The sequence below is a fragment of the Myxocyprinus asiaticus genome, chromosome 36 (assembly GCF_019703515.2).
Source record: "Myxocyprinus asiaticus isolate MX2 ecotype Aquarium Trade chromosome 36, UBuf_Myxa_2, whole genome shotgun sequence".
Lineage (NCBI taxonomy): Eukaryota > Metazoa > Chordata > Actinopteri > Cypriniformes > Catostomidae > Myxocyprinus > Myxocyprinus asiaticus.
The window spans coordinates 20,145,477-20,162,485 of NC_059379.1; the positions used below are offsets into that span (position 1 = coordinate 20,145,477).

The 17,009-nt window shown below is 36.5% G+C and overlaps 1 protein-coding gene across 2 annotated transcripts in view; it reads right to left on the reverse strand.

The window, feature by feature from the left end:
• LOC127427463 (WW domain-containing adapter protein with coiled-coil) overlaps positions 1-13,200 on the reverse strand; it is a 43,679-nt gene extending 30,479 nt beyond the window's left edge. For both annotated transcript variants that reach the window (XM_051675091.1, XM_051675089.1), the window contains exons 1-6: positions 12,968-13,200; positions 12,748-12,781; positions 11,901-12,084; positions 8,001-8,092; positions 1,071-1,186; positions 503-618 (exon numbers count right to left, since the gene is read on the reverse strand). In XM_051675091.1, coding sequence (XP_051531051.1) covers positions 503-618; positions 1,071-1,186; positions 8,001-8,092; positions 11,901-12,084; positions 12,748-12,781; positions 12,968-13,008 — 583 coding nt within the window. In that variant the 5' untranslated portion in view covers positions 13,009-13,200. The remainder of the gene's footprint in view (positions 1-502; positions 619-1,070; positions 1,187-8,000; positions 8,093-11,900; positions 12,085-12,747; positions 12,782-12,967) is intronic.
• Between the last annotated feature and the right edge of the window lie 3,809 nt (positions 13,201-17,009).

Here is a 17,009-nt window from a genome sequence, read left to right on the forward strand (position 1 = left end):
TCACTGACTGCGTGACTTTTGCCAAGTTTTTTTTTCTGCGACCAACCGACCAATCAAAACTTCGTCAACCAAGACTCTTCTCATCGACTAACGGTTGGTCGACTATTAGGGGGCAGCCCTATGTGCATCTACTAAATACTCACTTGAAGGGGGTGAATACTTAAGCAACCAAATATTTTGTGTTTAATATGCGTTATAAATTTAGATTAATTGGTAGAAATGTGTTTTGACTTTGATATGAAAGACTCTTTTTCTGTTGATCAGAGTCAAAAAAGCCAAATGAAGTTCACTATGATTCAATATATTAAATAATAAAGACATCCAAGGGGGGTGAATACTTTTCATAGGCACTGTATGTCTATACAAGAAAGGAATAGATCACTTCGCAGCTTCTTTGACCCTGACATATTCAATTGAAAAATTGTCAGTTGAATCTAAGAAACTGATTTAAACTGACACATTACATAAGTGAATGATCTGGTTTTAAGATGCTGATGCTTACTAGTACTGGAGAAGCTGGTGGGTGCTGCCTGCATTGCTTCACGCCTGTAGTCCCTGTCTTTTGGGAAACTATTGACCACTGCAGCGGTCTTAGTCGCCTCCTTCTGCCTCTGCTCTCTAGAAAAAACAAAAAACAAAAGTAACAAACTCACATGACCACGTTTACAAATGACAGAGGCATTACAAGACAACACAACCAGATCACCTTTACAAGACCAAACATATCTGGTATAAGCCACATGATCAGAAAGGTGAAGAGTAACTTTGTTAATCAAAGGAATCCTCAGGAAAACACTGCTGAATGGGTCATGAATGCAAAAAGCATGTTCCATTGCATTACAGGCAATTTCTCTCTTACTAGGGCGCACGATTATGAAAAATCATAGTTGCAGAAACATTGTTACATACTAGATCATAAAAAGTTTAACCATCTGCACTGATCAACTAATTTTCACATAGCATATCCCATCGATGTATTTTAGCACAATTAATGGCCTAAGCCAAGGGGGTCAAATAATGTGTGTGTGTGTGTGTGTGTGTGTGTGTGTGTGTGTGTGTGTGTGTAATACCTCTCCAACCACTCTTTAGGTTTCTCCCACTGAGACACCTCAGTCCTGCAGTTGTAGTAGTACTTCTTCCCCGAAGAACTGATGTGTTCAGACCAATCATCTGCCGGTTCATCCGGCTAAACAGAAGGAAAACAACAGGTTAGAGCACTGTGAACGCTGAGATCATTTAAAGAGACCGCAGCCGTTAAAGACGTAAACACGGACAACTAAAGGGAGACAAAAATAAATAAACAGAGAACAAAACACAAAGGCAACATAAAAGACAACCTGAAAAGGGAGGAGGGAAGCCAGACAAAAGGAAGACAATCCAGGTGTTTACGTATTTCTTCTTCCATAAAGCAGGGCTGCTAAACAGAGCAACAGTCTGAGGAAGTGCAGAATATAGAATAAGAATGGATAAGAATAGAGCAGGAAAGGGAGCATGAGACAGAAAGAGACAGATGGGAGCATGTGAGTGAGGGAGAGAGAGCTGAATCCTGATGCAAGCGAGTGTAATATTTGATGAGGTGGATCTCTGAGCATCGGACCTGCATAATGTCTCTTTAATCTGCCTGAATCCTCACTCCAACTACCAGCAGTCTGACTGTCAAAGCCTCAGACCACAATTCCAGACAGTTACCCATCATTAAAGGGGAAGGGAGAAAAATAAAACTTACTCAGAGCTTATCGACTATATACAGCATACTTTAACTCTTAGAAAACAATGTTCATTGCAGAACTATGATTAACACCATTGATGTCATTACACACAACACTTAGTTTGTGTCCTTTAAAGAAAACAATTTTAAAGGAAGTTCACCCAAAAACGTCAAATTGTTAAATCACCCTCATATCATTCCAAACACGTATGATGTTTTTCCAAGGTATACAAAATGACTTTGTTACAAAGATCTTATCATACGGTTCACAGTGATTAAGAGCCGTTTGTTTGTAAGTAAGTAAGTAAGTGATTTAACGCCATGCCAGCTTCCACTGCTTTTTTCATGGCCAAAAACAAGTTAAAATGCATTAAAGGGTACAGTGATTTAAAAACCTTTAGGGTTTTTACAATTTATTTTCAATAGCAACAAACTAATTCAGGGTTGACTTCAGCTGCATAAAACAATTTTCTAAAATAAATAAAAACAGCACAAAACAATAAAAATATGCTTCAGTTACAGAAGACTCTGGCTTGAGGCACATAATGGTGGATCTTCGCCTGATGATTAGCAGGGCTCAACGCGAAGGATTTTTTCTACTGGCTCAAATCAGGCCAGTGCTCCAGATTTTTACTTGCCCTGCCAAAATTTTCACTGGCCCCAGAACAAAAATTAAAAACAGCTGTTTTTATTTATGGCTTTTACAAAAATGTGTCCGAAGCTAACACATATATGTATATCTGTGTGTAAATATACAGCTGAAGTCAGAAGTTTACATACACCTTAGCCAAATACATTTAAACTCAGTTTTTCACAATCCCTGACATTTAATCGTAGAAAACATTCCCTGTCTTAGGTCAGTTAGGATCACTGCTTTATTTTAAGAATGTGAAATATCAGAATAATAGTAGAGAGAATGATTTCAGCTTTTATTTCTTCCATCACATTCCCAGTGGGTCAGACGTTTACATACACTTTGTTAGTATTTGGTAGCATTGCCTTTAAATTGTTTAACTTGGGTCAAATGTTTTGGGTTGCCTTCCACAAGCTTCTCACAAAAAGTTGCTGGAATTTTGGCCCATTCCTCCAGACAGAACTGGTGTAACTGAGTCAGGTTTGTAGGCCTCCTTGCTCGCACATGCTTTCAGTTCTGCCCACAAATTTACTATCGGAATGAGGTCAGGGCTTTGTAATGGCCACTCCAATACCTTGACTTTGTTGTCCTTAAGCCATTTTGCCACAACTTAGGAGGTATGCTTGGGGTCACAACTTCCTGGCTGATGTCTTGAGATGTTGCTTCAATATATCCACATAATTTTCCTTCCTCATGATGCCATCTATTTTGTGAAGTGCACCAGTCCCTCCTGCAGCAAAGCACCCCCACAACATGATGCATGCTTCACAGTTGGGATGGTGTTCTTCGGCTTGCAAGCCTCACCCTTTTTCCTCCAAACATAACGATGGTCATTATAGCCAAACAGTTAAATTTTTGTTTCATTAGACTAGAGACCATTTCTCCAAAAAAGTAAGATCTTTGTCCCCATGTGCACTTGCAAACTGTAGTCTGGCTTTTTTTATGGTGGTTTTGGAGCAGTGGCTTCATCCTTGCTGAGCAGCCTTTCAGGTTATGTCGATATAGGACTTGTTTTACTGTGGATACTTGTCTACCTGTTTCCTCCAGCATCTTCACAAGGTCCTTTGCTGTTGTTCTGGGATTGATTTGCACTTTTCGCACCAAACTATGTTCATATCTAGGAGACAGAATGCATGTCCTTCCTGAGTGGTATGATGGCTGCGTGGTCCCATGGTGTTTATACTTGCGTTCTATTGTTTGTACAGATGAATGCGGTACCTTCAGGTGTTTGGAAACTGCTCCCAATGATGAACCAGATTTGTGGAGGTCCACAAATTTTTTTTCTGAGGTCTTGGCTGATTTCTTTTGATTTTCCCATGATGTCAAGCAAAGAGGCACCGAGTCTGAAGGTAGGCCTTAAAATACATCCACAAGTACACCTCCAATTCAGTACCCCTCCTAGCAGAAGCTAATTGGCTAATTGTCTAAAGGCTTGACATCATTTTCTGGAATTTTCCAAGCTGCTTAAAAGGCAGAGTTAACTTGGTGTATGTAAAATTCTGGCCCACTGGAATTGTGATATAGTCAATTAAAAGTGAAACAATCTGTCTGTAAACAATTGTTGGAAAAATTACTAATTTCATGCACAAAGTAGATGTTCTAATTGACTTGCCAAAACTATAGTTTGCCAATATTAAATCTGTGGAGTGGATACAAAATGAGTTTTAATGACTTCAACCTAAGTGTGTGTATGTGTGTGTGTATATATATATATATATATATATATAAAACGTTTTTTAGACATTAATTATTCCCCCAAAATTGTATCACATTTATAATTTACATATGATTTGTGATATAAATTCAAAAATACATGCTATTTACACGTGTTTTTCAGTAAAGTCATTTTTATTTGTATAGTGTTTTTTTACAACACACATCGTTTCAAAGCAGCTTAAAATCTATAAAGTCTTAAGAGTCATCATTGTGCAGTTTGATACAAATGTGATTGTAAATTGTGTCTTAAAATAAATAATTGTACTTAGGACCCCAGTGAGCAAGCCAAAGGCAACTAGAACACAAAACTCCATAAGATGGTGGTTAATGGAGAGAGAGAGAGAGAGAGAGAGAGAGAGAGAGAGAAAAAGAGTTCAGTGGAGGAGCAGATGATGGGTTTTTGGTCACCCGTTAAGTCATGCGGTCAACTTCTGGGCCCCGTGTAGTGTTTTCAGAAGCAGGATCAAAGATTTAGTCAGAGTTAAAGATCTGCTTATTGGTTGAATGTAATAAACATATGAATCCCAGAGAAAGGAGACTTTCAGCTAAATCGGTTGTGACATGTAATATACAGTAGGTAGATATTAGGCCTAATCTGTGAATTAATAATGTGGATATAAACATGAAATTAGACAACCCAAACAAGACCAACACTGACTAATACACAAAGCACATAATGAATATACTTGTACAGTCCAGAAAAGAAACATGTAAACGGTGTGTTATGAAGATTATATGAAGACTGATTTAAATGTCATCTTCGAGCTGAAGAGCTTTGATAATAATAACAGCCATCATGATTATGCTTCTTTTCATATTAAACGGCATTATAATTTCAAATGAATGTTTATGCTTTGAAACATTACCTAATTAAATTTATACTTACATTTTGGATACTAAGCAGCTCATGATTTCCAGCCACGTGTATAACCGGATGTAACAAAGATTAAGAGTCGGGAAAGGAGGTGGCGAGCTTAACAATATAAATAATAAATAATATTTAATGGTTAAATATTTAATGTGCAATCCCGTTCAAATTCATGCAGTGTGCTTTTTTTCCTGCTATTTTCTACACATTGATAATTGCTGCTGCTAAGACACGGAAAGAGTGAGGACAGTTCTAGGAGAGCACGATCGCTCGCGCGTGTTTGCAAGCTAAATATAATTGTGCTCGCACATCTCTGAGCCATAGAATAGCTTTGTGTGAGGAACAGAACAAACTTGAAGTTATTAACTGATTATCTTCAAATACTGGATGTTAAAAAAAAAAAAAAAAAAATTAAACTTTGGGGAAGGGCATGACTATCAGTAAATAAATGACAATTGTAGGGCTTCGAGCAGGGCTAGTCAACTGGCGGCACACCAATCATCTTTATCTGGCCCTCCGACTGATTTCTGGTAAAACAGCCTTGCCATCAAATCCCAGAGCGCACTGTGCAAAACTCAGGGTTCATAGGCGTGAGCCACAGCAATAAGCGTTGAGTTTAACAACGCTCAATGACGCGTGCAACAGCATTCAGCCGTCATCAGATGTACAGACCGGAGCGCGTTTAAGCTTTTCTGACAAAAGTTTAGTTACACTGCTTTGATAAACATGGATCGCACCATTTAGGCAAGCATTTGATCAAGTCTTTTTCAATCAAATGTTTTTATTTTTATAAATTACTTTGTTGTGTTGAGTGTGGTGATAAAAACCGAAAGTTCAAAGGAAATGTGCTGAAAAGTTTGCTTTTATTCCCTATTCTCGAAGTGTCAAACAGGCATGTCTTATCTGTTCAGAGACTGTAGGGCTCATAAAAAAAGTGACAATGTAAATCCCTGATTATATTTGGTTCTATATACAGCTGAGTCAGCCCTCTCAATCATGAACAGAATAAACTCAGTTTGTCCTTTGACCAATGATTATCTGCACAAACATCTGGCTTCTGCACTAGCTATTGTGTGCAAATTCACAATACTTGGACTAATTTTTCCCTCACTGAATAGGATAATACTTTAGAGAGAAAATGGAAGACTAGACATTTTTTTTTTTCCCAAAAAGAAAATTGAATTTATTACTTAAGTAAACATGACATTTCTATATGGCCATTGTTTTCATATGTGGATTGATATAGTAAGAGGGCTTTAGCAGATCTAAATGTTCCTCCTCAGCTTTCATAATTTGTAAACAATAGCCCTAAAATTATAAAAATTATCATTGTTTTGTTTTTTTTCTCATGGTAAAGTTGATTTTATTATTTGTTAGTTAAGGGTCATGTTTGTTTTTTCAGTCAGATCTTATGGAGGAACTTATGGCCAGACCTTAAAAAAAATTAACATTCAATATACAGTGTACCCTGTGACTATTTTAATATAAATAAACACACCATATTAAGGGTATTTTTAAGTAACGTGTTACTTGAGATGAAAGTGCTAATTAAAAAAAAAAAAACAGGACAAATGTTGGCCGCCGTCAAGTTTTCATCTGGATAGTCTGGCCCCCACATAAAGTAGTTGACGAGCCCTGGCTTAGAATGTGGAATATTGCACACTGGTCATTAAGAACTGCTGTTGTATGGCAAGAGCAGCGTAACAATTCTATTTTTGTGTTCCACAGTAAAAATGCCAGCATGCAAGTTTGAAATCACATTTGGGAAATATTGACAATGTTTTTTTGTGAACTAGTGCATATTTCAACCGGTGAAGAAATGTACATACCAACTGACAGTAAGACCTAGGGCTTAATTACCTAGATGTAAGGTTTATTACAAAGCATAAACTCTTGGGTAAGGTAATTGAGCAGATGAAGTGTTTTTGATAAAGGAGTTCATAAAGTAGGTGGAGCATCTCAACAGCTTCCCCCTGTGGAGGAGATATTAAACAGCATATCCAGAGTAACCCCGTAACATACAGAAGAGTCAATTTAGAACTTTGACATTAGAAATTTTGAATTCTGAAGGCAAAAGTGGCACAAGGACAGAGATGAAGATTTGATTTGTATATCTTTTTAATACTAAAGAGATGCTAATTTTAAGCTGACTCACCACACATCAATCTTTTCTGGATTTAAAAGAGACCTTGAGGCACATGTATCTGGTCCATTATAAAGTCAACATGTTCATAAAACGCTCGCTCAATACGACAATGGTTTTGACAGGCTCTTCTAAAATTTTAGACACATAATACAATTAGGCTTTATTGAAGGCCAAAATGCCTTGGTCTAACAAATGATGTTTACAATACTGTACTGCATCATTCGTTAACAAACAACAGCAGACTTTATTTTTAGGATCTTAATTTCACAGAAGTCAAATTACATTTAATGTTTATCTTAAACATTTTGACATTTTCAAAGTTTCCAACTCTTAAATTAATGCTTTAATTGCTGAAAAATGCAAAAGCACCAAATCTCCTTTCTTTACTCAGGAGGTAAGCTGTACCTAGCATTTCCCATAAGAGTTGATATTATCTACAGAATGGGACAGATGGTCTGCACACAGGAAGGTTGCCACACATTAAACACATTTAACCGTAAAGCAGAGCTTCTGCCAGGGATCATAATGCCAGGGCCAAATAATGGCCCATAAAATACTCTACCATTCAAAGTCTAAATTAGTTTAACAAATCTTGCAGTCTATACGTTTTCTATTTTGACTTCAGTGGTACTAAATTACTTATTGCCATTTTAAAGATGTCATAATTTTGCTTGTCAGATAAAATCAGTGCATAAAGAGTAATTTCTTCCAGTAAAACAATTATTCAACGTGAAACAAAATGCCTAATACGGAATCATTAAAACAAAGCTATTTTTTTTGACAACTGGACAATAATAACTTATTTCTTTCCATCTTAAAAAAAGTAACCTTTGTTCAAGACTACTGTTGCAATTACTGTAGTATACCAAGACAGCTTCCTTCAAGATGAAAAAAGGTGAGAAGGCAATGAGATATAAAAGGTACTTACTGTGTCTGAGGATTTGTTGGGGTTTGAATGAGAGTTGGAGCTGTGCAGAGAGCTGTGGTTATGGGAATTCTCTTGAGGGGATATACTGGTCCCTGACAGAAAACAAAAAGATTGAATGGAATCAGAAATCATACACCAGGTTAGGTTCTTCCTCAAGGCTGGTAAGCACAGTGCTACTGCTTTTACTGACATATATATACACATACACTTCTGCTTTAAACCTCAAAATCCAATTTTGCATCAGTTATCACTACCCTCAAAACCGATCCTGTACATCAATAGCTCTTAGCACTTGAGCTTGTTATCGCTGCGTGATGCGGAGACATGTACACATATGTATTAATTCAACAACACCCATTCATCACTGTATGAGCCATTTCAGTTTGCACCAGCTCCCTTATTAAACTGATGTGAAATACAACCTCTCAAAAGACCACACTGGCATGTCTTCATGTTGCAAGATTTTGATATCAGTATCAAAGTGTGGATTCAACAGTCATATTGTAATTCACATTGTAACATTAAGAAAACAAGAGTAATCATTTGTAGCTCTGATTTGATCTGGTAATCTTGTTGCAAGAAACCACTCAATTATGAAAACTATTACCGGTAGTTATAACTGTATGGCTATTGTCATAAGGGTATCATTTAATTATCCACAATGATTAGTTCTTTATAAAGTTTGCACAAAAGACCAAACTGAAATACAATAATGTGAACCCAGAACAGGTGTGCTATCAGACAAATTAGAAGTGTTCTGTGATATTACTCATTTAGACAAAACCCTAATAATCAGCAGAGCTGGGGAGAGATGAAGAACAGCATAATGATTTATAATACAGTCACACTCTTGATGCCACATCTGGCACACTCACAAAATCAGTAAGTACCTACAAAATAACTAGAAACAAAACTTCAGGAAGAACACCTAAGATTTAAGATACGAGAAGGGTCAAGAAAGACAGCAAGCCCAAAGTATAAGAACAGCCCTGCAAACCCCCCAGCTAACCATCAATCCTTAGAAAGGGCATTTTAGCTATAGCAAGCTCATGTTGCAGACAACCCTTAGGGCACAGATTATTCTCAATGCGTCGAGAAAAAGGTGTCAGATCAGTGCCAGGAACAAGTAAGAATATAAAGCTACTGTTAGGGAGGAAAAGACTAGATTCTCTGGACAGGTTAGTGGAATTAGACAGTTATTCAGAGTTTTGTCTGAGGCACTTGGTAGCATGTAAACAAGATATACACAAGCTTTTCTGTGTATTCCAGATATTTCTGTGAAATAATGTTTTTTTTATTGGACACACAAAACCTAGAACAGGGGTTTGTCACTTTACATGTCTTTCAGATGGTCTCTTCTAAACTGAGCTGCAAACTGGACCAGATTTCATGCCGCAAGTACAATTAAAGTGTCCAAGTAAAGCATTATTAGAGTGGAGGTTAAGAAAGGAGCTATAAAATAAACACGGCCTTATAAACCCAGTGTTTTGGGAGTCTCTGGAATGGGTGTGGAGGAACCAGAAAACCTTGTTGTGTGTTTGCATTAGGAAAACATGACAAAGAAAATAAAAAAAAATAAATAAAAATAAAAAATTATATATATATATATATATATATATATATATATATATATATATATATATATATATATATATATATATATGATAAAGCAACTAAATCATTAATTAACGGTGTCACTCATTTAGCCAAGTTTAGGTTTTGGAAAATTTAGTGGAATAATTTATATAAATATAAATAAGAACAAAAATAAGTGGTGGTTGGTCTTTCAATCTGGCAAATTTCCATCAACACTTCTGTCTGTGAGACATCTGCTGAAATATGGAACAAGGCAGGCAAGTTCCCCCAACTCCACATTCCATCAACCAGCATATTTAAGATTGAACCATGGATCAGCTGCTGCTGTTTGCACTCATTCTCTTCACCAATTTTATCACAGTAAACTACAAGAAAATATAATATCCAAGAAATTAATTATACTATTTATATATTTCAGCAACCTTTTAACCACATTTCAAGTGGATATTCATCTAGATGCAAGACTTTCGAAATGGCAGATTTGATCAATCTGAACAATGGTTGATGCAAAGCATTTATACCAATATTCATATAATGAATAATGAAAACATTCAATAAAAAGGCACACAGCCAATTAGCAAAATAAAAATATTCATAGTTTTTGTCCTCAGAACAAAGTCTTTATTTTTTTGGAAAATCTGCATTCAAAAATGGAGAATAATCTTCTCCAACCTGGTAAGACTTGCCTTGTCTAAAATCATAGTTTTAAAACAGGATAGTCTGTACTTAAATGAGAAGCAGTGTATCCAATAGATATATCAGCCACAACTGTCTAAATAACAACTTAAAATGTAGGCTGCTGCCACATTTTTATTGGAAGATAGCAGATCTTTTCAGCAGCAATATCTCGTCATCCACATATTTATTTCTCAATAAGTAGCTAAATGTTATGTTTAGATTTACTTGCCTTTATACATAATAGTAGTGTTTAGTTAAGACACACATTGTGAAGATGAGAACCATGAAAATTAATATGCCAGCTTCACTGAATAGGAATTCACTGAAGATGTTCTAAAAGGCAGGACTGACTGAACTGGTGTTTTGCAGCATGCTATATTCAACTAGTTAATTAAGAAAATAGAATCAATAATATTCACTGTGAGAAGAGTAAATGAAATAATTTATGCCAAACTCAATATAGTGAGACAGACCTGCAGAATTTTGATAATTCCTTTAAGAAACTGATAACTGTGAAACTAAGTACTAAACTCAAGCGCACTAAGCAATCTATGGAAACCTGTAGCATAGCTTCTGCAGTTAGTTGAGGTTGAAGTCTCATCTTTAGTCTCCTTTCCATGCCTTACATACCAATTTAACTGCTAAATGTCTCTATTTATATCCTTAGTTAGATATAAAAGACCCAACTACTGCATTTAGTAAATGTGAAATAAGTGTGGGTAATTTTTATGACTAGGCCCAGACAGAATATTCTGACTTGCATTCTGTGCAGTGATCTTGGGGGGAAATCTACAGAAATCGGTGTAATGAATTGGAAAAATGGTAAAACAGAGCTGGGAGTACTACACTCTTATTGGTAGATTAAAGCATAATCAAATTAGACCAAATATTGAATAAACATGCAAGGCGTTAGGATGTGTTGAACTTTGTGAAGGATTGATTTTCCAATTCTGCAAAAAATGTCTGCAGAGTCTGCTATGATCTTTTTTATTTATAACTATGACTATAAAAATATCTTTACAGGACTATAAATAATGTGTTCAGAGAGTCTAAGTTAGATTATTTAAAGGTATTTCCATCAGAGATGTGTCTAAATTATTTGCAGAGTTTGTCCTTAACACTGAACATCTACAAAGCAAAAATCATTTCAGCAGCAGAATTTAAAAACTCCACTTCTTTTGCTTTCCATGTGGATCTTGCAGGATATCACAATAATTACATAGGTGATGTAAAAAAAATGTATCATTCACTACACAGGACTGCACTAGCAGTCAAAATTAGACAAAATAGTGAACGTCTCTCAACCATCGAAACCACTCTCCAATGACTTGAGTGTTTTTTCAATCTGCAACTTCAAGCTTTGTTCTTCTTTCTAATCTTTGTCGCATTATTTTCTCCTGCCTATAATGACATATCATATAGCAGAGATGCAGGAAAATGCAGGATGCTTGTAAGCTGTCAAATGTGCAGCTTTATACCAAAGGCAACAATATGCTCAGCATTTACAGCAGACATTTGACTTGTGCTTACAAAGATACACTTATTAACGAATTAAGACTCATTAAGAAAAAAATATAAATAGGCAAAACGACTCAGATCTAGGTCTCTCCTGGTCTGCACTCTTACCTCCTTCTCTGTCTCTTCCCCGGTGTGGGTGGATTGCTTTTGCTCTGCCGTGGCCAGCACTGTCCATGTGTTTATTGTCTGGACTGTCTGATCGCCGCAGCATCTTGCACGGTGGCGTCGCATCGTTGTCACGCATCTTCTCATGTCGGTGATCGGGATGACTCTTGGATGAGTACTTAAGAGTCTGTCAAAACATAACGATCCCTACATTGAACTCTGCAGCACAATTACTCTCTCGCGTGCAGTGCATTCGACAACACACTTACCACTGTATTAATTCATAAATTCATCACGTTTGTGTCATGACATGCTTTGTACGTCATTGCACGACTAAACTAAGCACAGGAAACCCTATAACCATCACTCTCCCAGTTTTATATATAATCCAACATCTCATGATAGTCTACACGACGATTACAATCGTTAAATTGAGATTTGGTTGAACTCACTTGAAACTATGAACTCGATTGTTTATACATAATCTCGTCATTTGATTAGCATATAAGTATCCGACAATAGAATTGATGAGGGGAAAAAACGTTTTTTTTTTTTTTTTTATAATTGTATTCTAGCTGTAAATATCTGACAGACAGGCCTGAGCTAGCCACTAGCAAGCTAACGTTAGCCTGTTAAACTCGCTAGCACCATAGAGCTCAGTTAAAACATGATAAACTCAACGGTGTATTGACCATGTTCAACGCAAATCTATGTTTATAATGTAATATAAATGTGTGTGTCGTTTTAAGTCGAACTCGTAGCGAATGAGGCACTTTTCGGTGAGGCCTATACTGCCTCAAAAGCCTGCACTAGATTTACCCCCTTTTAATCTTATTTGTTGCAGATCTACCTGATAGGGCTGAGAATCCCTTCGGTCGGTGCACCTACAAAACAAAACCAAGAGACAGAGAGGAACCGTTAAATACGATATTCATTGGCAGTGACAGAAATTGCAACAGCTGAATTGGCTTCCTTAAGTTTCTACTTATTTTGGTTTGGCTAAAAATGGCGGATTGTCAAAGCGGAGAAGGAAAAGGAGGAAAATCGGAGTATAAAACAGAGCTCTTTACCCATCGCCGAGTCTTGGTTGTTTCCTTGCATACATTACCATCAATGCCGTGTTAGTGTGTGTGAAGTAGATGTGAAAGATTGGCGACTAATTTTGCTTTTGGAGTGGGCTATCGTCGTCTCTATGGCATATATTCTTTCAATAGTTCTGGCTAGTGGAGTCGCTCTTCGCCTATGCTAGTCTGAAGAGCGCCCTCAGTCCAACTCCCACTCACACACACACCGAACTCTGCCCCTATCTACAGCACAGCGAATCTCAGCCTCCCTCACGCTCCTCAATCCGGGCTATTTAAGTCAAGTTCGGCTAAACTCGGCTACTGTCGATTAATATCGCAAACAAACTTTATTGCTGTAAGTTCTGACCAACTATTTTTTGCTGGGCAAGCATAGTGAGTGGCATTTTCCTAGACAAGTCTGATAAAGTTCAGCCCGTGTTAGAAAAACAAACAGAGTGTCTTAAATATTAATTTATTCTATTGCAGTTGTTGTCAATGCTTCCACTTCGAGAACTACACCTTGGTAGGTTTGCACCAGCTGTGCGTAAGGTCTACTAGTTAGTTTGTAACTAAGTCAGTGCTTAATTTGGTTGCACAATCTGTTCTTAAGGCAAGACTTAACTAGTAGGTCGTTACCTCCAGCAACTCCAAAGCTTTGAAAACCATTGCACTGTGTAGTGAATATAATGTCTTTGCGCTCTTGTAAAGTATATTTGAATTATCGTGTACTTAGTATACCCCTGGCTTGTTTATAATAAATGTAAAAAAAATAAAAAACAAAATAAAATCGGCTGGTTAGCAGGTCCCTGTTAGCACCTGCTGGTAGATGCTGGAATTACACCACCTGATGGCAAAAAACATGTTTCTCCATAGACAGCCATTCAAAAGTAGCCGTGTTTTATAACGAAATACAACAAAAATCCAAGCAAAATAAATAAATAAAGACTAGTAGGCCGTAAGCTCTCTGTAATGTAATGCCTAGTTGCATAATATGACGTTTACCTGTATTGATCCAATAAGCAGCCTTCAAATTTGTACTCAGAAGTGTTAAACAGCTGAACTCAAATTTGATCTTGTTACGGTTGATGTTCAAACCTTGTTTGCTCACGTAACTGTCAGCTGTAATAAATTATATCCCCATTAAAATACGATACGTAATAAAACAAGATTTCATTAATGATATATTTAGCTTATGTAAATAACAATATTCAATAACTATCTAAAATGAATAAGGGACAGTAAATAAATAAATACTAATACAAGAAGCTGGAAAAATAGACATTTATTTATTTTAATATCTATTTCGTGTATGTTGAAATTTGACACTGTACACAGGAAAGTGCACCGTTAGATCGGTTGCTAAAGAATTTTTTTACATAATGTTTTCTCCCGTAAATGTAAACGAGTGTAAGTCAACATCATACTGTATGTCGAAAGGACTGAAGCCTGCCAAAACATGAGCCTTGATGCCATTAAGTAAGTCTGCTTTTTTTATTCCATCCGTTAATCCTGGTCGGAATCTTCCGTAAATATTTAGTTTATATGTAGGGTTACGTCCTACCTAAGTTTAATTGTGCAACGCTCAAATATTTAGTAGTTTGTAAATTGTGAATTAGTGCCCATTTACGCCACAACTAGGCTAAGTTGTAACTTACGTATAGCTGGTGCAACCGGCCCCTGATGCAGTAAGACGACTCACACGCGCGCACTTTTTTAAAAATAAAAGCAAACAGAGCACTGCTGGTATAAAATGGAAATACATGCAACAGATGGCTCCCTCCTGTTGATATGAATGGTGCCCAGAGAAATTCAAAACATTTATGAATTTGAGGAACATTTATTTCACAATTTTTTTAAATTTTTTTTTTTTTATTCACACCATTCCAGTCAAAACTCTACATAGTCCAATGTTATGCCAAAAAATGAAAAGTGTGTGTGGACAGCAATGTTCAGGACATTTGATTTTCAAAGTCTGAGCCATTCCAGAGCTCTAACCCTCTTCCTCCAGACAATTTCTTCAAAGCTTTTGCTGTGTGCTTGGGACATTATAATGTTGTGCTGTGATTTTTGCGAAAGAGCTTAACTTTGGTCTCAATCCCAAAATCTTCTTCCAAAAGGTTTCAGATTTCATCCCATGGCTAGCCTACTAGCAAGCTTCAGGCATGTTGGACTCTCACAAGTTGTGTCACATTTGTGTTCCTGATAGAAAATCTCCCCAGACAGAAGTGACAGAAGTTATTGGTGATCCAGCTATTTTTACTCCCACTTCATTGCAACAGTAGACTGTATAGTGTTGGGAATTAAACTAAACCTTTTCCAATATTTGCATTGTTTCCTAACAACTTGCTTTTGAATATCCATACAGCATGTTAGTCTTCATGACTGCAACAGAAATAATCCCACAATTATTACAACATTAGAAATAAAACAGTCCATATCTGCAGCTTTTATGACATTATGCTGTATGTTAGGAAAACTGTGTAGAAAACAGAATTTGCCTTACATAAGTGTTATCTCTCTTGTTGGAGACAGCACACTGTTTTTCTAACAATGGAATGGAAGCAGATGCATCAGCACATTGGTTGTCTGTGCACTTTCATTTGATATCCTGGGCACAGATGGTGTCTCTTTACAGATACATTTTCCAGAATGCGTACACTTGCAAATACAACATGGCAAATTATTACTGTAGGATACTAAAGTAATGCCAGTTAATCTTTGTTTAAGCTTTTGTTTGTCAAAATAAAACATCTAAGTACTTCTTTCCATGTAAGGTTTGCCCACTTATTAGGCTTCATAAACAAAAATAAAAAACAATATGCAAATAGACACTTGCCTTTGGACCAATGCATCTGTCCCCCTTATGTCCCCTGTTGTGTGATAGTGAATAATAAATCCAAGTTCAGTTTACATTACTTTTCAATGACTGTCCTAAGACTTCTTCAAACTTTTGCGTGCTACATTGATTTAAAGAATTGCACTGTTAGTATTTAAACAAAATGTTAATGTTGTGCACTAAGAAAGGCAAAATGTTATAGCCTCATGCACAGTGATTTTATTACTATATTTCCAGGTTTTCTAATTACCCCCAAAACACTTATTTTAATCAACATTGTCAAAAATAAATTTCACCAGTCCTTTGCTTATGTTGTTTAAATTAGGTGTAAATTAGGTCAATCAAATGTTTGTTGTATTTGTGAATTGCAAGCTGGTGGGGTAAACTATTAGTTACTACAGTATATTAGATTATTATTTATTTTTTTATTAATACAAAATACCAATTTAATATTATGATCACAAGGGGGTGCTATAGTAATATTTATTTAATGGTGTTCTAATATTTAGCGCCATCCTGACACTGCATTGCTCATGTTTTTATATTGGACTCTTTATGCATGCCAGAATAAAGAACAGCTCTGATCCACTGTCTTTTTCTTGTCTTTTTTTGTCTTTTGCTTTGGTAGCAAATAATTAATCTTTCTTTCTTTCTTTCATTCACCATTGCCGATGACATTTCAATGGATCTTTGTTTCTAAACAGAACAACTGAACATTTTTCAGAGTGATTCAGTCCTTTAGAGACTACCCTTCAGTTGAAGCCATCAGGCATTGTCTTATTTCAAACCTGTCAAACCAGCCCGAGATATACATTTACTCACTAAAGTAAACCGACGAGGACTAGCGTGTTGAGACGGATCAAATCAAGTTACTAGAAAGATATTCAAATGGCAAAAACCTGGAGGTCATATGCTCTAAAACAAGTATGACAAGTGTCCTTTCAGCGGAACTCTTGAAGAAAAGCTGTTCATTCATCCCTGAAAATTACACCTATCAAAAGTTCACTCCATTCACAACAACAACAGAAATGTGTTTTAATAAAGTGACCTCTTATAATAAACCATAACTTCACAGAGTATAAGAGCAGGTGTGGCATATGATTGATTATGAAATAGCCAGTTGGATTTCAGGGTTACACTTTGGTCCCGCCCCTCTCAGCACACTGTCCAATCAGGAAAAGGATTACTTCCGCCCGCTTGCTTCGTTTGAAC